At 34.1% G+C, this 21,887-nt stretch overlaps 1 protein-coding gene across 3 annotated transcripts in view; it reads left to right on the top strand.

Moving 5' to 3' along the window:
- The window catches only part of LOC114346985 (protein pangolin, isoforms A/H/I/S-like), a 218,491-nt gene that overhangs the window by 146,739 nt on the left and 49,865 nt on the right, over positions 1–21,887 (top strand). For 2 of the 3 annotated variants that reach the window (XM_028297732.2, XM_050661184.1), the window contains exons 4-5: positions 3,654–3,840; positions 7,990–8,155. In XM_028297732.2, coding sequence (XP_028153533.1) covers positions 3,654–3,840; positions 7,990–8,155 — 353 coding nt within the window. Of the gene's footprint in view, positions 1–3,653; positions 3,841–7,989; positions 8,156–12,436; positions 12,591–21,887 lie in introns of all 3 variants that reach the window. The other variant, XM_050661183.1, reaches the window with a different exon arrangement.

The raw sequence follows: 21,887 nt of genomic DNA on the forward strand, positions 1-21,887 counted from the left end.
CATGTCGTGACTATTTTTCATTTTACTATAAAAAAAATCAATACATCACTTTAAAAGACACTCCTCTATACGAGGAGGTCCTGAAAGAAAAATTTCTCTAATATACTCTTCTTCATTGGAAACATTAATTACAACAAACCTGCCACATCTTTTAAAAAAATATTCTTGTCTTGCTCTGCAAAGTAGGCGTCCAAGGATTGTTTCAAATCTTCCTTGGATGATAATATACGACAGACTTATTTTGTTCTGTTGAGGAATGACGTCATAGACACATTGAGTCAGATCTGGTGAGTAAGGAGGATGTATGAGTAATTTGTAGATATTGTGGTTCCACGTGCGAGCCAGTGTTTCTGATTTCGAACCCAAAAAAGGCCCGACGCGGCTACGACCATTCATATTGATTTTCTGTGATAAAGTGCTTCATAAAAACTTGTTGATATCCTCTCTACGGCCGTTTTACCAGTCCATTGTTTTGCTTTAGATCCGTTCAAAATAGAGTTCTAAAAATGCCGTTTTATTCAATTAGTGCTACAAATATTTAATAACATTCATACAGTCGTTTATTATGGAAATTTCGGAGGAGCCTCTGAATCTTACACTGAAAAAAATGCCTATTGCCATTGTCGCACCTTTTTCTATCGTAGAAAACAAAACAACCAACAACAACGAAACGGATTCGCTAAATCTATACAAGTGTGAACACCTACCAGAAAACCTATCTATAAAAAAGAATAACGAAGAATGTTTAGACTTAACAAAAAACAAAAACCAGTGCGAGCAACTAAGAAAGTACTTGTGCAAAAACGAGCAAACTAAAAACTCCTACGAAAAAAACACCTTTAACGACTATTACAATAACAAATTAGCTCCTAGAGACAATCCGCAAAATATATTCGACAATAATTTTTTATCTATGTGGTACGTGAATTCGTTATTGAATCAACAAAATCCCTATTTTAATACCTCCCCCCAGGCCTATCAGCCGAAGCCCAATACGAATCCAGCTTCTAACAAAATTTTGAATAATCTACTCGACAAAAAGACTTACTGTTCCTACAAGTTTCCTTCTAGTTTTGATTCGCTCATTAAAAATGAGATGCAAAGTGATAGTGATGATAAGGAATCAACTACAGGGAAAGAATTTATTACTAAATGTTCTCTAATTTAGTGATATATTTTATTGGAATATTTGTATATGATCGTAGAAAAAATATAGTGTTTTACACGTTTATAATAATTTACAAATATTGCCTTTTGGTAACTCTAAATATATAGCTTTCTTATAAATAATGCAAAAATGATTACACCCTTCATATACAGTGATGAGCGCGCTAATAACCGACAAAATAACGCAAAAGATGGAAAACATAATACATTGTGAAGTAAAAAGAGATGAAACTAGTAGACGTGGAAATGATAGATATAAACGAATAAATTAACATTACATTACCTAGTTTCCCACCTTCAGACTTATCGGAGGAGTATGACAACTGTCACTGTGACAGGAGAATTTAAAAAAATACTCATGTCACAGACATCTAAAGGTGGAAAACTATGTAATGTAATGTTAATTTATACGTTTATATCGATAATTTCCACCTCCACTAGTTTAACCGCAAATTAGTTAAAGGTATTGTTACGCCAGCCTTGCTACGCCCCTGGACGAACCTTTGCGGTATTCGGGAAATGGCAATTAAGTTATGTACTTTTTTAATCTTTAATTTATGTAGTTATTTGTCATTTATTCGGGTGTTAACACTTATTTTATTTATTTTTTATTTACACTCATTTTAATGTATTTATTTATTTATTTATTAATTTAAAAAAATACTCATGTCACAGACATCTAAAGGTGGAAAACTATGTAATGTAATGTTAATTTATCCGTTTATATCGATAATTTCCACCTCCACTAGTTTAACCGCAAATTAGTTAAAGGTATTGTTACGCCAGCCTTGCTACGCCCCTGGACGAACCTTTGCGGTATTCGGGAAATGGCAATTAAGTTATGTACTTTTTTAATCTTTAATTTATGTAGTTATTTGTCATTTATTCGGGTGTTAACACTTATTTTATTTATTTTTTATTTACACTCATTTTAATTTATTTATATTATGTACTTAACTTTATTGACACTAAAATAATAATTATCTAATACGTTTATTAGAATGTATAGACCAGATTTAAAACCTCAAAAACAATATGAATGTGACTTTACAATACAACTTATAAACCCTGATTGTAAGTCTAAACTATTTTTTCTACGACCGTCTAATAACATGCTCATTATTCACTATTTTTGAATTGATAATAACACCCATTACTTTACCCGTGAGTAATCGTTCATTACTCACGGGCTGAAGTTAGTAACAAGTGGCGAATGTCACTTTTAATATTAGTCTTATATAAACTGCAAATAACATTACTTAAACTTGTTCATTTAACACAATAAGTATATTTTAATTTATATCAATAATTAACTTCTAAAAATTTTTAAAGGATTTTTAACTGTAACAATGGGTCAGTATATTTTTTACATTTATTATACCTTGTTTACTATTATGAATTTTGACGTTTATCATTTATAATGACAGGGACATATAGCGTATTAATTTGCTGTGTTAATTGGAATAATAATTTATAACTTATATTGTGTTCATTTTATAAAGTTATATTGTGTGATATATTTTAAATATATTATAACATATTATAGTTATATTATTATATTATATATAGTTAAATAATATAAATGTACATTATAACTTTATAAAATACGTCCACCGATAATAGCCATTTCCTGTTTATTACAATGACAGTAGGTAGAAATTTGTACTTATAATTTTTCAGAAATGAATATAACTTGAATTGACTATTGCTTGTTGTAATTTTTACAATACATAATTATGACAACGTTTACTAATAGTAAGCAACCAATTATTCAGCCGTGTACTATTGGTAAACAAGTTATTTTTGTAAATTATAATTTTAATCTCGAGTAGTTGATAATTATATTTTTTTACTAATTAAAATGAAAAAAGGTCGTAGAAAAAGTATAGTATACTACTTGCATGTAATGACCTTTATTACATGCTCCTTGAATAATATAAATATTATTTATATAAGCCGACTCTGTTTTCCCGAAATTTCTAGTAATTTCTCTCCACATTATAAGGCAACATCTCGACCATTCGATGAATGGTAGGTAGATAGTGGATAGACATAGTCAGGACCGGCCTGGTAGGACACGAGCGGTGACTAGCAACAGTTTGTTGGTCTAATAAATATATTTTTGCGATTAAATACATAAAAGTTATAAATTCGTTGTATTTTAGTATTAGTGTTATATACTATTAAGACTTTAAATAAATTAAAATAAATATTACAGCATTTAAAACTATTTTTTTAAATTCTATTTCATATACGTACATCAATAATTAATCAGGTATATACATGTTGGGTTATGTAATACTTATTTAGTTACATTAATTTATTTTGAATTTTTTTGTGTGGGAATGACTAACTATACGAAAGAAGGAAAGCGGGTCTTTTGTCAATGATTCGTTAAAATTTTAGAAACTATTGTAACTATCTAAGATACAACCACCGCTTCACAACAAATGTCATGGTTATAACAGTAAAATCTTTCATTTTAGGTCACAAGTCGATCACAAGAATAATATAGACGGTAAGAATAATCAGGATAGTAATGAAAAAAAGAAGCCCCATATAAAGAAACCCCTCAACGCCTTCATGTTATACATGAAGGAAATGAGAGCCAAAGTTGTTGCAGAATGTACATTAAAAGAAAGCGCTGCAATCAATCAAATCTTAGGACGACGGGTAAGTGCTTTATCTTTTACTTATCAGCGAATCCTTGAGCTTTAGGTATATACCGATAACCAAATTTTTAGACATTGAGTGGCAAAAAGTCCTCCAATTCATATCTTTATTATCTATTTAAATTTAAAGATTTAAAGATAACATTAAGAATGAGTATATTAGGGGAAGTCTAGGGATGACGCCAAAATGATAGACCATAGTTTAAAATGGTGTGATCATGTTCAACGTCGAGACACTAATCACCCAATAAGAATTTGTGATTTGCCGATTCCTAGAAGAAGTAGCGGAGGAAGGATTAATGTTGGTATGACCTAAGATAGAAACATATGGACAAATGTAATTAGGAAAGCCGACACCACATATTTATGAAGGCAAGAGAAGAAGAAAAGAACTCTGTACACTTAACCACCGAGGCTTGAGAAGTGCAAATGATGAATCGATTGCATATGGTAATCCATTTCTAAAAGTAAAGTAGAAAGACAAAGAAAGACAATATGTCTAATAGTAATTCAGACGATTTAGATGAACTAGTATGTTGATGAACTAGTATGTAGATGAATTTAGTATGGTACAAGAGACATGACCAGTGGAAAGCATACTATGTATATTAGCCAAGAAGTTGTCTATCAGGAAAACCTTTTCATACATTGATGGCCTGAAAATTCTTGCGCAGAAGAGGATGATATAAGAAACAGCGTAGAGTAATGCCCCCCCCCCCAATCATAAAATTTAATCGTGCAAAGTTGTTAGATGCTTCTTAGAAGAGAAAACTTCAGAAGTTCATTACAGGATTCTGAATGTTAAGCTTACAGTAAAGACCTAGTAAGTCAGTTTTTATTTTGATTCTAAATACTAGGAATTTTATTTTTAAGAGAGAATTTTTGCCACTTTATATTATTATTGACTTGTGCCACAGACCATCTTATTTATACAGGAAAATTAATAAAACGTGATGAAAAACTATATCATTGTAATCATTTACAGTCTCGCTCTCAGTGACTTTTATTTTGGCTTTTCTTTTTGCTTAAACGATAAACGATCTGAACATTTTTTCGTTTACTGCCATTATTTATATAACAAAAAAATGTAGTGCCAATCTCTGTTTGTCCATCTCTAGGGATATGGACATTTGGATGTCATAAAATACACGTGATAGATTTTAATAGGGTCATTTGGTTTTTGGCCAAATTGGCTATGTTGTTGGCCAAAAAGTCTAGACTTTGAACGTATCAGCTATTTCAAAGGTACTTTTCTACATGATCACGCTACAAAATACCTATTCCATTTGCTAAGATCGTAGTGTGGTCAATTGTGTAGTACTACCATCTTTCTAAGCCATTAATAGGGATCTACTTGTTTTATGGAATTATTCCTTGTTTATGGAATTTTACGATTAGAAAAAATAACACTCCTGTTGAGCTGAATATTAATGATGGTAGTACTAGAAACATGTATCTACAGAAAGTACATGTACAAGTACAGGTAGAACATGTCTCTTAGAAAGATGGTAGTACTAGACCGTTTTTAGAATTCTGGAACCCTGCACCAGCTCGTAATCTTCTAGTTGACGGATATCATATGTTTGAAGAGTCACTTGGTGCTCTCTAAAAAGTGCTTGTCACCTATAATCTAGTCCCTCACAGCCATGCAACATATGGTTGACTGCTTCAGGTCAATGCTATATTTGATCCCTAATATACTTGTCGAGCAGTTTCTCTAATATCTTCTGTAGGAATGACATTAGACTTATTGGTCTTAGAGACGTGCTATGTACCCGAAGGCTACACTACTTTTGAGTACATTGCATATTCTGCAGTACAAAAGTTCCGGTCTCTTTTGTAATAACACTGGAAAATATGATGTACCATCCATTCCTGGTGATTTATACGGCTCGCATGAGCTTTTTGCCCATGCTATTTTGTCATAGCTTACGATCTTTTTGAATGTCTGCCAGTTGGTTCTTGAGTATCTCTCCAAAGTCTTGTTGCCTGCTAATTCCCAGTCAATTATTCAACTATTTGTGATCCAGGTAAGTGCACTCTAAAGCGCTCCTCAGTCGTGTTTTTTCCTGTATTGGTATACCCGCCCTTATTATTTAGGAGCAAGTTAATTGGTTGTGTTTTCTTCTTTGACAGCAACTTAAAGTCTAGCGCAAGCATATATGCTTTCAATGCAGTGCTTTACAGTGCTGTATTCTTCCCACTCGCTAGTTACTTTGGCTTTATCGACTAGCTTCCTCATATTTTCTATGTGCTTAATCTGTTAAATTTTTTGGTTAAAAGCATTTTTTGTAATCAATAGAAGGCTGTAACAGCCTTTTTGCTTGTCTTTGGTTAGAAATATTTTCCCAGTAGGCTATACCAAGTTCTTTTTCCTATTTTCAGACATCTTCCATGATTTGGCTTTTTGGAATAGTGCAAAATGGTTTTGAAATTTCTTTCCTTCTGGCATTTCTATCTTATCTACTGTATTTAATGGAGTTAAACGACAATATTCTAGGAAGTGATACATATGTGATTGGTGTTCAACATTTTTTAAAATTTGGTTATCGGTATAACAAATTAAAATCAAACTGGTAAATGTATGCATATTTTGTAAACAATAAAAATAATGTTAAATTTTAAGAATTTTTTTGTTCAATTAATTGTACCTACAGATTATACCTCAAAATTATGCTCTACAGCATCTTTAAATAATAATAATTTTATTAACAATATTTTTGGTATATAGCCCCTTTTGATCATTATCGCTTATGCCAAATTCCTTTCTAAAATGTCTTTATAACATTATCAATGTAATTAAAAGTGATAGTCACATAGAAAAGGAGAGTTAAAAATTACCAAATACCATCAGGCCATTAATATGGTTTTCCTATTCCTTATATTTGCCATTTTTATTTCCACCTAGAAAATTGCTCTCAAAATACTTCCAAATTTTCCCACTAATGTGAAATTATAACGATATTTCAAGACCTATCCATTTCAGAAATGTACTAAGACAATGGGTCTATTGAATAAAAAGAAGTATTTGCTTTTACTTACAAGTATTTAAGTAATTACTTACAGGGCCGGCGATAACGGGCCTGCAAGGGATGCACTGCAGGCGGGCGCCCCTGTTTGGGTGGCGCCAAAATGAACTTTTTTCTGCTGTTGCTATACAAAATATTAATATAATAGAAACCGAAGGGCGCCTATACTAGTCTTGCAGGCGGGCGCTTTATAGCCTAGCGCCGGTACTGATTACATAATAGTAATTGAATAAAGTCATTTCTTTAATACTTTATTTAATAACTATTAAGTAAATACTTAAATACGAGGAAGTAAAAGCAAATACTTCTTTTTATTCAATAGACCCAGAATTACCTTTCCTGGCTATGGTGGAATTCCAAATACTGCTTCATCTTATGCACCTAACCGAACTTACACCCACATGAGCAGCAATCGTGATCAGAATTCAGAACGATTTTTCAAGACCCTTCCATTGTAAAAATGGACTAACACAGGGTGATGGAGTATGACACGATACCCCATCACCCCGTGTTTCTATTCTCCAACATGAAGATCTTAAACAGGATAGGCAGACCAAGTGAAGACTGGAGGGAGACATCTGATACAGCATCTCTACTTCTACAATCATACATAGAACTTTCAGAAATAAGTATGGGAAGCCTACTGTGATTTCAAGCATACTGTTGTACAAACAGTTTTTATCTCACAACGAAGTATTCTCGAACCCCTTCTTTACAACCTGAACTAAATTAAGACTCTATATCCGATCAAATCTTTTCATATTAATTTCACTATTACTAATAGACAATTCCCATGAAAATACTGCTAAATAACTGGGCATCTCTCTTGATACAAGAACCATGTGAAAAGCAGGCATCAAAAGAAAAACAAGACCAAAAATATTTTGTAGTCTCTACCAATATACACTGCTTGTTTTTCTGTTTCTTCAACTTTATACCTCCTATTCCTTCTCTCTTTGTTTTTAACTTTCTTTTCTGACTTGATTAGTTGATAATTTTATAGTTAATGTTTGTGTTATACCTACTTGCATACATGATCCAGTTTGATTTTTGACTTGGTATGACCGTTTTGAAACGAGAAAGCGAGTTAAATAAATGACAAATATAAATATGCTAAATAGTGGCACTCGCTGAGCCGTGAAGAACAGGCCAAGTATTACGAAAAGGCGCGCCAGGAGCGTCAATTACACATGCAGCTGTACCCGGGCTGGAGTGCACGGGACAATTACGGTTACGGCACCAAGAAGAAGAAGCGAAAGAAAGAGCGAACTCCTATCGAGTCGGGAGGTAGTTATTATCAAACGCGCAGCCTATTTTGTAGAATGTCATCCAAATTTTTTGATCGGTCCAGTGCGCACACATGTCGAGAAATCATCCTCTTCCATCCATCTTTACTACCACACATAGACCCTATCGATAAAAATTTGATTTATCTAATAATAAAACACTGAACACTTTTGTTTTTAATACTTTTAACAAAAGGACACCGCACACATCTTATGGAAAATATGCCACTCAAATGCAATAAAATTTACATGAATAAATTCGTCTCGAAATCACAATCATTTCATATCATTGCGCCAACTCTGAATTTTAATCAATAACAGCGCAAATTGTAATTAAAATTACTTAAAGTAACTAAAGTTAATTATTAAAGAACTTTATTATCTATAAGAGAAGAGTAGGTAAGCCTCTACCTTAAAACCTGAAGAAAGATTTATGAACTGGCAATTCACAGAATCTCTTTTCTCTTTTCACAAATTTTGTGGAAGTATTGAAAACAAAAGTTTTCAGTGTATTATTGTTAGATAAAATGAATTTTTATCAGGTAACGATCGAATCCATCAATTACTTGAAAGTTTGTTTTGCCGAGGATGGTTTCTTCATGTTTGCGCATTGGACTGACCGTTTTTGCGTTAGGGACTAACAAACTGCACTCGACTCTTTTTTTAATACTAATCGAAGCTGGACCATTAAGAATATCAAGGAAAAACCGGATGGTCTTTTCTTCTTTTGATATTTTTATATCCAGCTCTTATACAGTTGTAACATTCGTTTGGGAACCTTTGGGAATGAATCTGAGGTACCTTCTTTACTCAAATCTGCATTTTATCTCATATACCTGTTCAAAAAAACTGCACTAATCTTTAAAGATAATCATATAACTAGGTATGTGAGATAAGTGTGCTTTGTTCTCGAAATTAATAATAAAATACATAGTAAAATCATTTTTTCATTCTAAACTTTATATATGTCGATTTTACTTTGTTTTTTCTTCGAGAATAAAGATCTCTGGTCTGCTAGCTGATATTGTTTACACATTTAACAGGGACTATCAATTCAAACTTGTGATAACTACATAACCACTAAAAGAGTATTTGTTTCTAACACTAGTGTAGTTGTATAAATGTATATAGACACTGTTATCACGACATTTAACACCATCACTGGAATCACTGTTTTAGGAGTCTCAATTTTTTTACCTATACATGTACACTTTTTCCCTAACTAGTTCTTCTTCTGGTGTCCTAAGTTTGCCTTATTCCACAGCAGTTCCACGAGTTTTATGCCTTTCTCCGGTCCTGCCTTCTACCTTTGCCTTCTATTTCTCTCTAAATAATAATCTTAATAGTTGATTCATCATACGCTTTCCTCTGAGTAATAATCTTGACATTCCATGAGTTTCTTGACAATCTCTTTTGATATATTATAATTTTTTCTCTGCTCACAAACATCAAACAACTATTTCATGATTTCTTGATTACACCCTGGAGATAGATTCAATGAAGTGGCTTTTTGCATATATTCCACTGTGACCTTTTCAGACATATGATGGTCCTCTAGTCCTAGATTACATTCTCTAGCCTGACTCTTTTTAAAAGGTCTAATAACTTTGAGACTGAACACTCCATGTAGATCAAGTTGTGACATTGATATAAAATATGCTCTGCTGTTTCTTGTTTTAGATGACTGAATCTGCATAGGTTATCATCTGCTAATCCCATTATCTTGAACTGCCTATTCAGTTTACAGTACCCTCTTAGCAGACCTACTATGGCTTTGACTCTCTTCCTGTCGTTGCTTATTAGGTCTGCCGTAAATTTTGGCGAATGTTCTGTAATGAGCTTCCTCTGTCTTTGTCCTGGTGAATTCCTCCACTATTCCAGAAATTTATGAGCTACCCATTTCTTGTAACCGTCCTTGTTACTGCCTTTGCAATGTCACAGAAGGGTTCCGGTCCATTGGCTGGCATTGATAAGCCTTGTTTGGTTATTTCATTCTGCTTTTTCATTACCTTTATGACCGTCGTGCCTCGGTATCCAAGCTATCGTAACCTTCCTACGATCTCATATATTATTTAGGGCACCCACAAATACCACTTATGCGCTGCCTAGTTATCTGTGAAGATGGCAATTGAACGATGCGTTGACTACAACCACTATACGATAACAGTTGATATTTGACAACTGACAGTTTACGTTTGACATCTGACACGTGTCACTACGCGCCTCAGAAGCACTATGCTTCTTTTTCTGTATCTTCTGAGTGCTTTGATGTTGCTCCTAGATATTTGGGCTGTTTTATGATATAACATAACATTGATTTTTCACCTAACCCCCTTTTCACATCGATAAAAGCCATTTCTTCATCTATTTTTTTTTTCGCTAAATTAGAGGTCTATTCTTTTCCTTCTATTTATCTTCCATTTTGAGTCCTTGCTAACTTGTTTGTGTTCATAGATTCGTTTGGCTGACGAAAAATGATACCAGTGCCAGAGTCCTCTGTCTTGAGATTTTGCATGTCATTTCATCATGGTCGATTGCATTCTCTTCGGAAGATGGTTGCTTGCTCCTCATTATATGTATCATTACATTATCATATTATATATTAGATAACATGGGTTAAAAGCGTTTTACGTCTTTCCGATTTTCGATCTACAGCCATCTCTATTATTCCAGACATCTTCTTCTATGCCTCGATCTGCCCAGTCTTCGTCTCCAGTTCTTTGAGAAAGTTGTTTGAGAAATCTTCCTTTGTGTTGGGGAATATTTGTATATGACCAAACCAGATCAACTGCTAGTCTTTTACTTCATCTGCCATTGTTAGTCTTACTTTCATGATCTCTCTGATTCTTGTATTTTTCACCACCTCCATCCTTGACCTGTTTGCTGCTCTTCTCCAGAAGTCCATGGTTTAGTGCTTGTAGCATTTTTATATTTTTTCTTTCGTGGGCCGTACTTCTGGACTGTATACATTAATGCCTTTTTCAATATCACTAAATATACCTACTGTTTTTTTGTATTATAATAGATAGTCACTTCTTTGCTTACGTCTGTTTAGGAACGCCTGAGAAAAAATGGTCGTATTGTGTAAGGTTTCCGCAGCCTTGTCCCTTTTTCTTGGTTTCCGTTGTTAGTAGATTAATTTTCGTTTCCCTTGCTTCGTTCTTCCTCGGTTTTCAGTCCTGAGACGAGGCTGTGTATCGGTTGTTTTGGCAATGGTTCTTTACGATAACAGGTCGTCGGTCTGTTGCTCAACCCTCTTTTGTCTCGGATTAGGATCGGCTATAGTACTTTGTAAGATACTCAATCCACTCACAAACTGACACCAGGCGGAGACATTATCACAGATAACCAGTGAAAATCGTTCTTGGGTCAACATTAACCTTTGATCTGGAGCTTTTAGAAAAGACAATACTTTACTAGTAAATATCCTTCTAAGGGATATTTAATATCTTAAGGGATATAAGGGTCTTATAAGAGTTTGCCTGGCAAAAGATTGTCGGTCATGTGTAGCCCAGTTGAAGTTAATATAAGTTAACTTAGTAAATACCTAAGGTTATTTTACTAAAATAATGCAGTCATAAAATCACTTGTTTACTTTATTGACACAATCTTTTTTATATAGTATTAGATGATTTTGCATCTTAACTTAAATATTGAATTGTCATTTAATAAATTAGGCTTTAACTTCTTCATATGTTACTTCTAGTTTGTATCAATTAAGACATAAACCTTTGGTGTTGACTAAAACAGTGAATATGGTGATTATTTTCAAAAGAAAAAAATTAAATTGATTAGATATACTGTTTGGCCAAATTCACTTTGTATTTGAGATGCGCACAAATATAACGGAGACCGTGAAACTCATAAGTGAGTCAGGAAACGAATGTACACTCCGTGTAGAATCAATTACGTTTGCTCCGTGACGACTGATAGTTCCCGATGTACCGAACGTCAACACCAGTGCACATCCAAATCTCAAATACAAAGTGAATTTGGTCAGACAGTACCTAAGATATCGCCGTATGGTAAACAATATGGTGGCAATACCTCACTAGATTCATGGCCAGACGGAGTCCTCAAAGGGATGTTAGCTGCAAAGATCACCCCACCTTTGCTCCGGTGCTCTGCCGATGTGCATACTTTCGGGCAGAATGGGTCGTTGACGGCCAAAATGTCAATTGTCACGTGTGACACTTAGGGGCAGCCGGCATTGGCGTATTTCTTGCGTGGCTTCTTGGTGCCCTATGCCGGTACGAAACTTTGCTGACTCTGTTCTGTTTAGTGGCATGCGCTGGGTAGGGAGGAGCAGGCCAAATACTATGAGCTGGCTCGTCGCGAGCGGCAATTGCACATGCAGCTCTACCCCGATTGGTCGTCACGCGCCAACGCCACTCGCGGCAAGAAGAGGAAGCGCAAGCAAGACCCCGCCGATGGAGGTAGCAATCCCTCGCAATTTACTAGTTTTATAATAGAGCAGGAAAAATATTTTCAAAGTAAATGCGTCTCCAAAAACAGTATAACCAAGGAGTGTCTAGCCAGATTAAACATTTATTCCAAAGAGGCCAGAGTCGATTTTCAAGTATAGATACATCACAATTTAACAATAACTTGTCCTACAAGATCGTCCATTTAACTTTTTTTGTCATATTTTTATTTATAAATTTGTAATATCTTTGTTCCGTCCTTCCACACATATTTTTCTTTTATTTTTATTACGTATTTTATTAATTATTTCTTTTCATATTTAAGTTAATTAACAAAGCTTACAAAGCTTTACGCATACTCTGTCATAGCCATCATAAATGACACACAGTTTTATGTTTTTAACTCCAAACAAGTGTAAGCAAAGCAGACAAACATACACACACATTCAATTAATTGATAAATTTGTTTACAACTTAATTCGCCATAATACATAAAACTTTTTTTAAGATTAAATCCGGCTCGAAAGGACCAATTTTAAAATTCTATTGACTTAAAAGTTAGATTTAATATATTTATTTTAATTGTGCTGGTTTTATATATTACGGCGAAATAAGCAAAATTATCAAATTATTTTAGTGTGTGTGTGTATGTAAAAATATGTGACGGTACCTTTGATGATGAATGGATGCCTCTTTTTCTTCCAGTGCACTGGATACTTGTTTGGAGTTAAAAACATAAAACTGCTTGGCTTTGTAAGCTTGGCGTCCCTTAAGTCTGTTAGGGGCGGTATCTACAGGGCCGTATTGGTAACGTAACATAAAGACATACACACATATATGTTAATTAAATTAAATATGAAAAGAAATAATGAATAAAATACTTGATAAAAATAAAAAAAATATGTGTGGAAGAACGGAACAAACTTCTTCTGTCTTGTTGTTCTCTCTCTTAGCTGCCGTTCTTTCCAATAAAGAGTTTAACCTGCTTCCATACATTATCCTTGGTTTTACTAGTTTTTGAAGGTTACCAAACCTATTTTTCTTGCATTTTGAACATTAAATTTACGTTTTATTACTTTCTACGATGAAACTATTCGCAAAGATCTGCTCAAAACTGAGTGACTTAGAATTGAGCTAGTAAGTAGGAGAAATAATAACAGTTTAGAAAGTTGTAAAGTGATTTGAGCTTACTCGTTCTTTAACCAAAAAGTCACTAATGTTTTTTCGGGACTTTGTGAATCATTTTTAGTAGAAGAATATTTTCTTTTCATCAACTTGGTCGAGGCACCCGTATATATACACCATTCTGCCAATAATATGTAACAAAAATAATGGTATTGTAAATTGTGATCAATTTTTATGGTTAGAAAAATGTGAGGACTAGCAGCATATTGTACCTACTTCAGTTAAACGAAAATTTACATTTCAAATGAATTTCCTTTTAAATATTTTCAAGAAAAAGGTTTGATTTTGCATCATTTCTCTTTGTTGTTTTGAGAAATGTATTCAAAAGTTAAAGTTGCATGCAATGATGCTATTCCTGCTTCTATATATGTATTTTTAGACTTCTCGTAGACTTTCTGAAAATATTTCTCAAAAAATCGCGGCTCGAACAATTTCCCCAAATGTAAACGACCAATACAACACATTTATTGATCTTACAAGGGCATTGGTTGGATATTGGTTGTCTAGATTTGTGTGACATTGATCATTTTTAAATTTTCTTGCTAGATAATGTTTAGCAAACCTTTTGTAAAATTTTGACTAAATCGGGGCATATTGGTGGCCAAGTTGATAAGAGGAGATACAGAGTAACTTGCGAGACGTACCTATTCTATTATATCTATTATTATTTGCATGTTATTTGGGGTAAACGGTGTTTTTGGCCGGTCAGGACCTATTCTGCCGAGGGTCTAACGGACATCCTTTTTTTGTTGGTTGGACTTCGACGTATGCACGTGTGTCAGTGACCTGCATGTTCCTATGTAGATCCAAGAGAAACATACCCTCAGCATGGCTGTCTTTTTCCTCTTCCTTTTTATTTCTTCTTAACTTTCCTTATTGTTAGACCCTACAGTTTGATCTCAGGTTGAACATAAAGACTACCGAAAGAAATAAGAAGAAACGCGTCACGTATTACGTGTGATATGAAATTTGGTAAACCAACTTGGAATTTCTTCACCAACAAGAAATTGGAGAAACGACGCAAGATATTAGTAATATAGATAAAATTGTTGTCATTTTTTAAGTGACTTGCATTAAGCCAATGTATTTGTTGATTATTACTTATTATTGATTGTATTAGTTAATAATTTCACTGAGTATTCTTTATTTTCAATCTGAGATTATTATTTTAAATATAAGTAGAAATTAGTAGTTTTAGATATAAATGGTGAATTTAGGCGCTATTAATGAAGCAATGTGTTTAGATGCCTTATAATATGATTTAAGATTGCTATACTTTTCTTTTATTTGTACGAAATTCAAAAACTGAAGTAGCACAGCTGAATAAAGCAAGCCGATACTGTCAAAATGGATCTGATTGTATCTTTGATTAGTTTAAAAATTCTACAGGTACCTAGCTGACAGTATACCTACCCGGTATCTGCTTATTCCGTCCAGGAATAAGTACATCTAAAAGGCAATAGATACTGGTAGAAAAACGTAACGGAATCGGATTCATCTTGAAACAAGCTTGTAATGACTTTTGGGATTATTGCTGTCGCTTCCCCGCGATCTTTAAAAAAGGTTCTGAGTCTTAATTTTAACTCGTCGAGACACATTTTTCGGCTTCTTGCTGTAATTCCTCTTTGGAAAGGCACCTTTTGTCGTGGCACCTGTTTTTGAGTCTGTGTCTTTGTCTGTCGGCATTTTATTAATTTTTTGGCGTCAATTTGTGACATTTACTTGAGCAATTCCGCACTTTTGCTCGGGCGCCACTTTATGACGGGTAGGTAGTTCTTTCAAGACAACAAACTCAGTAAAACACAGGTTAAAATAAAATAAATCTATTCAGGATATTTATATACAGTTTAAAAAAAAATATCATTCTATAAAGCTCCCCGTTCCAAGAAAAATAAAATTGTATGTATTACTATCAAGAGAAAATGCAATGTAATACAAGAAGCAATTACGCACAGGCTCACACCTCCTTACACTTCACTCCAGTGTAAGCACAAATACTCCCACAATCAAAATATCAATAGCTATACAGACACCCATACAACTCCGAATCGGACATGGCAATAACCGTTCACCCCACAGCCACACGGATCCTTTTTAATTACGAACGGCGCATCTCTTCACTACAGAGTTCCACCACCCAGATTGGCCTACCTGTTCACTACACTGGTTAGCCAGGGAGTCTAGAGCTTGATCGCCGCAAGACTTATTGTTCTTCTTCGGTTTTCTCCTTAAATACGTTATCGGCTGTCCTATTTGGATGCCTCGGAGTAGAAGTGGAAATGAGTGTGTGGTTGCGCAGGTATCGAAGCGCCTACTATTCTCTGCTGTTGATCTGCGTAACGCCAGGGTAAAGGCATATCGTTACATGACATATTTAGATTGGGAAGACAACGATGTCGTTTCTGGTGAAAGTAGTGCGACAACAGTATTAACCGTCTGGCAAAAGGTTTAGAGATGTATGTCAAACAACATCGCCGAAAAGCATGCTCCTATAAGTAAACGGTCCGTATGAAAATGGAGAAATGTTGATAGAATAAAAAGACAATGGTATATGGGAAAGAGAAATGCTAAAGATTAAATTAAATAATAAGACGACACATAAACGAATTAAAGAGGAAACTTTTAGTAGACACATTATCAGATCTAATCGTAGACTGGAGGCCTTGGAAAAATAGAAAAGGGCGGGGAAGATCACAAACAGGATGAGCAAACGATTTCAAAACCTCAGCCTGAAATTCGAAGGGATACAGCAAGAAACAGAAAAAATAGATCATATGAGGGAATGATGTTCAATATTGGTAAATAGAATATTTGCCGTGTAAAAGATGCAGTGGAAGTGTTTGATAGTTACGGAAGCTTGAGAAGGTGACAGATAAATAACAAAAAAAAAATGTTTGTTTCATTACAAAAGAAATAAAAAATGGTCACAACAAAGAATGGCATTCTTTGTGATTCAAGACATAGGAAACAACGCAAAACATGAAATTTTGTATGGAAATCCAAATAGAAGAATTCGGTTCAAAAATAATCTAGCGATTGGCTCCATATAAATAACACAGTTTGAAATATGATTGGGGTGGATGACATCTATTATTTTCAAGCTATCATTACAAATGCGCTTTTTATTTTCTTTTTTTTTTTCAATGTTTTTCTATTGATAGTTTTTTTCGGTATGTAAAACAGTGCTTTTTAAATCTATTAAGAAGCATAACCAATATTACAGTGATTAAGGCCTGCTTAACTGCGCGGTAGATAGCAAATGACTGCTTATCATATCGGATCTACCGATTTCACGGCTGTTATACGACAAATAACAGGTTAGTTTTTTCTTTATTGTCGTTAGCTAATCGATAAAAATGCAACAACTGCAATCGTTAATCGCTTCTCGTAGAGATGGTTGGACGTGAGATCGGTATCAAGGATCAGAATAACGAGTAACTGATTAATTAAATCGATTCAAACAAAAAGAACTATAGACATATAGCTTTCTATCTATAATCTTTCTTTCTATAAGAAATTGGGTGGTTTTGCATAAAGGTTTTTAACTTAGTCACTACTGTTTAATCATGTTATGGACGTCCTGGGAGTGAAAGAAAGATAGGGGACTCCTTGGTCAATACTCCATGCAGATGACATCGTGTTAGTAGAGGAGAACAAAGAAATGTTGGAGAAGGCCTACGGAAGAGGAAGTACTTAAATTTAACAGTTTGAAAACGGAATATATGTGGTTCGGAGGAACAGGAATCGTTGGTCACATCGAATTGCTTGGGGAAGACTAGAACAAGTAGGAAAATTTAAATACCTTAGCTCCTACATAATAGTCCTGTCGCCAGGGGGGGTACAACGGCCTCGTTAATTCAGATGGACTTACTCAAGTTTTTTTTATGTATTTTGACCCGAAGAACACGAATTTTTTGGGTAACAGTTGATCCGGATGTCGATAAGATTGTTATAGACCAAGAACTTGAGGAATCAAATAACAGCGATTTTTGGCAAAACAAAACAATATTTTGTATTTTTTGGGCCATTTTAAGTAAAAAATATTTCTACAAGTTTTTTCGTAGGATGCACAGTTTTCGAGATAAACGCGGTTGAACTTTAAAAAAATCGAAAAATTGCAATTTTTGAACCCGAATAACTTTTGATTAAAAAATAAAATAGCAAGTCTGCTTACCGCATTTGAAAGTTTAAGTCAAATTATATCGGTTTTGATTATTTGCATTGGTAAAAATTTATTTTTTATTGTTTAACAAAGCTATAAACACGTAGGGTTTCCCGTGCTTTTACATGCGTTTTAACGCATGTAACATAGAAATAGTCTTGATTGCACTAGTACCTATTCTACCTACTCGTTCGATTTTAAATGAGAAATCATAGAAACATCACTCACGCACTAGTTGTTTGTAGCTTTGTTTAACAATAACACAATAAATTTTTAGCAATGCAAATAATCAAAACCGACATAATTTGACTTGAACTTTCAAAGGCGCTAAGCAGAATTGCTATTTTATTTTTTAATCAAAAGTTATTCGGGTTTAAAAATTGCAGTTTTTCGATTTTTTGAAAGTTCAACCGCGTTTATCTCGAAAACTGTGCATCCTACTAAAAAACTTGTAGAAATATTTTTTGCTTAAAATGACCCAAAAAATACAAAATATTGTTTTGTTTTGCCAAAAATCGCTGTTATTTGATTCCTCAAGTTCTTGGTCTATAACAATCTTATCGACATCCGGATCAACTGTTACCCAAAAAATTCGTGTTCTACGGGTCAAAATACATAAAAAAAACTTGGGTAAGTCCATCTGAATTAACGAGGCCGTTGTACCCCCCCTGGCGACAGGACTATAACGGAAAATGGGGCAATAGATCGAGAAATTGCTCACAGAATACAGGCTGGTTGGTTTAAGGTTACGTTTACTATGGAGACCATCGCATGGTATCCTAGCCTAGAGCATAGAATCCTACTCTTCATATTCGTGAATTCTCGCATAGGTGCCTTCTCCATTACTAAAGATTGGCTATAACCACAGCAAATTGCTATCTTGAGCTGTTCTTAGTATCGAATGTATGTCCATGTCTGTCCAGTCTCTTACGTTCTATAGCCAGGAGCATTTTCTTCTTCCTGGACTTCTTCTTCCTTTCACTTTCCCTTCCGTTATGAGTCGTAAAAAGTTGCATCTTTCAGCTGTCTCAGAAATTGGTGGCGAAGAAGATTAAGGAACAGTGACCTCTGAAAGGGAACAGGCTGATGAAGAAGATGGCTCCATCGCTGACTAAACATAAATCGTCGAGATTAAATATTAAGGAGTTCCTAGACCATCATAGTTGTCTTCCAAATTAGCATAGATCAATATTAGTGGTTTGTTTGTCTTTAATTGATGTTACTCTCGCTCTAATTAAGTTCCTCCAGGTACTTTTTTCTGAACCAGTCAACTGTTACAGGCAGAAAGCTTTTGATTTTGCCATTCTATAGCAGTTGCTGGTGTAGATGATGTCAGTTATCTCCATAGCCTCTTTCTAAAGTGGTATTGTCCCGCATTTAATAGTCCTGTCACTAAAGAGATTGTTTTGCGATGGTTGTTCGATGTGCCATATACATACCGGTAAAATATCTATGGTTCATCCATTCCAAAAGTATTCGCTACAGTCCATCTCTAATGTACCTACGCCTCGTATATTATGATTGATGCATTGAAATTATTATCACGTTGCTACTTTATTGTTTCCAGTGAATAAAAAATGCTACTAGGATATATACAATAAAAATACGATCAAATAGAATACGGGGTGGTCTTTAAGGGCATTAAAAATAACGACATGAACCAAAGCAATAACAAATAAGCTGACGAAAATATTAAATATATTATCAGACAAACAACAATTTAGAGGTGATCTTTGTCGTTTCTTTCATATTTGTATTTCTACTCAGAAGTGTCATCGTCTGGGTCATTTCTTTTTACTTCCGTCTTCCATAAGTTGAGATGAAATGCTGCCAGGCACTCCCTTATAGCTCGCCCGGCCTCTAGGTAACATTACTTGGTAACACTTTTCATCCTGAACTTGACATCGTGTGGACTAGATGGTGTTAAATCTCTTTTTTTCTTCCCTGGACCCGTCTGATTCAAAAGATCACCGTTATCACTGAAGCAGAAGCCTTCTTAAGCCCGTTCTTTGTGACCTCATTTGCGTAGGTCAATTTTATACGTTAACTGAGGCTCTTTTAAATTGAAGAATATTGCCGCTTTCAATGGGTTCCATCTCCCTGAGCGTTAAAGCAGAGTACAGAATCCTTTAGCTTATCATGAAAGATAAAACCGAGGGCCGCAGAGGAATTAAAAGGAAGCAGATGTCATGGCTTAAGAGAATTCGCAATTTGACAGGAATACGCAGTGCCAAACTACTATTCCAATTAGCTGAAGACCGTGAAAAATACCGTTAGGAGTATTTAATATGGCACCGAAAAAAGAAGAACAAGTACAAAGAAAATGAACAAAAGAAACAGAAAGAAAAGGTAGAAGGTAAAATAGATGGTACGTTACAAAATGGTGTAGTTCTGATAGTCAATAATAAAGACGATCTACCAAGAATGTTATAATACAAAAAGTCTAGTATGTAGTATCAGAATTTGAATGTCTTGAAATCCAGTGGCAACAATACGAGTATATCGTCATAAATTGCGTTCGCAGTACAATAAAATCAAATATAATATATCAATGCAATAATAGACATCGCCATATTGATGTGACGGCTTAATTTTGTGAGGTTATGTTCACTACTAGATTCCACCGCAATTCATTTCATAGTAGGTATATGATCATAGGTTTTACTTCGTTTCGAACAAACATTTGGTCCAAACCTAAAAAACAATTTACGTGGAAAACTGTAGGAAAAAAGGTTATAAAAGAAGAAATACACATAGAATATTAAAATATCATGCAATATGATTGTCAAATGTTTAGTTGACTAAATTTCTTTGCACCTAAATTCACCACAAACTACAAGAGAAGAAAATATAAATAACTTATAATATCATTCCATATTGAAAATTTTATCTTTTCTTGTAATTATATCAATCATATTCTTATAAGATAGATACAAAGTAGGTAGAACTATTTTTTAGCATTAGTGAAGAACCATTTTAAGCACGAGGAAGCCATCTTAGTATCCTATTCTTATTACTTGTTGTTTAACTTTCTTAAGACAATTACTATACGTGGTACTTAAGATGCCTTCTCGTCAGTTATTTTTTTATCCAGTTAACTAACAACAATTAACTACAATTTCGAGTGTTACTAAATTTTAAAGTGACTCCACTAGTTTAAGTAATACAAGTTGAAAAGCAAATCGAATAATCAAAGAAGCTAGTACGTATCACAGGTACAATTTATGTATATTAAATATACAGGGTGTTTCATTAATAATTGTCCATATAGTAACTGGAAAAACCTTAGCACAAAATACGAAGATTTAACCTAAAACACTTAAATATAATGTGGTTCCTTACTGAGTTACAGGGTGTTTTATCTAAAAATTTAAAAACTATTTTCGCTCAGGATCTTAAAACTATTCGACGTATCCTTTTCATACTTGGCAGGAAGTATAGGTACTGTACAAACTACTAAATTATGTTAAACAAACGTTTCTGTTTATTATCAGAGGAGTACGACCGACGGGGGAAAGTGGACGGTTGACCCTTTCCAAATTCTACGCCACTGGCGAAATTGCTATTTTAGTTCAATTTTTGGATTCTCCAATACCTTCAATGAAAATAATATACTCTTAACTCGTAACGATAAAGTCATTAGTTTTCGAGATATTTGAAGTTAAAAATGAAACGACACGGTTATTTTGATTAATGTATTGTGTCGCTTCATTTTTAATTTCAAATATCTCGAAAACTAATCATTTTATCGTGACGAATGAAGAGTATATTATTTACATAAGAAGTATTGAAAAATCAAAAATTACACTAAAATAGCAATTTCGTCAGTAGCGTAGAAATTGGGAAGGGGCAACCAGCCACTATCCCCTGTCGTACGCCTCTGGTAGTAGCTAGAAACGTTTATTTATCTTAATTTAGTAGGGTGTACAGTACCTACACTTACTGAAAAGTGTGATAAAGAT

Source organism: Diabrotica virgifera, chromosome 9 (genome assembly GCF_917563875.1).
Source record: "Diabrotica virgifera virgifera chromosome 9, PGI_DIABVI_V3a".
Classification (NCBI taxonomy): Eukaryota; Metazoa; Arthropoda; class Insecta; order Coleoptera; family Chrysomelidae; genus Diabrotica; species Diabrotica virgifera.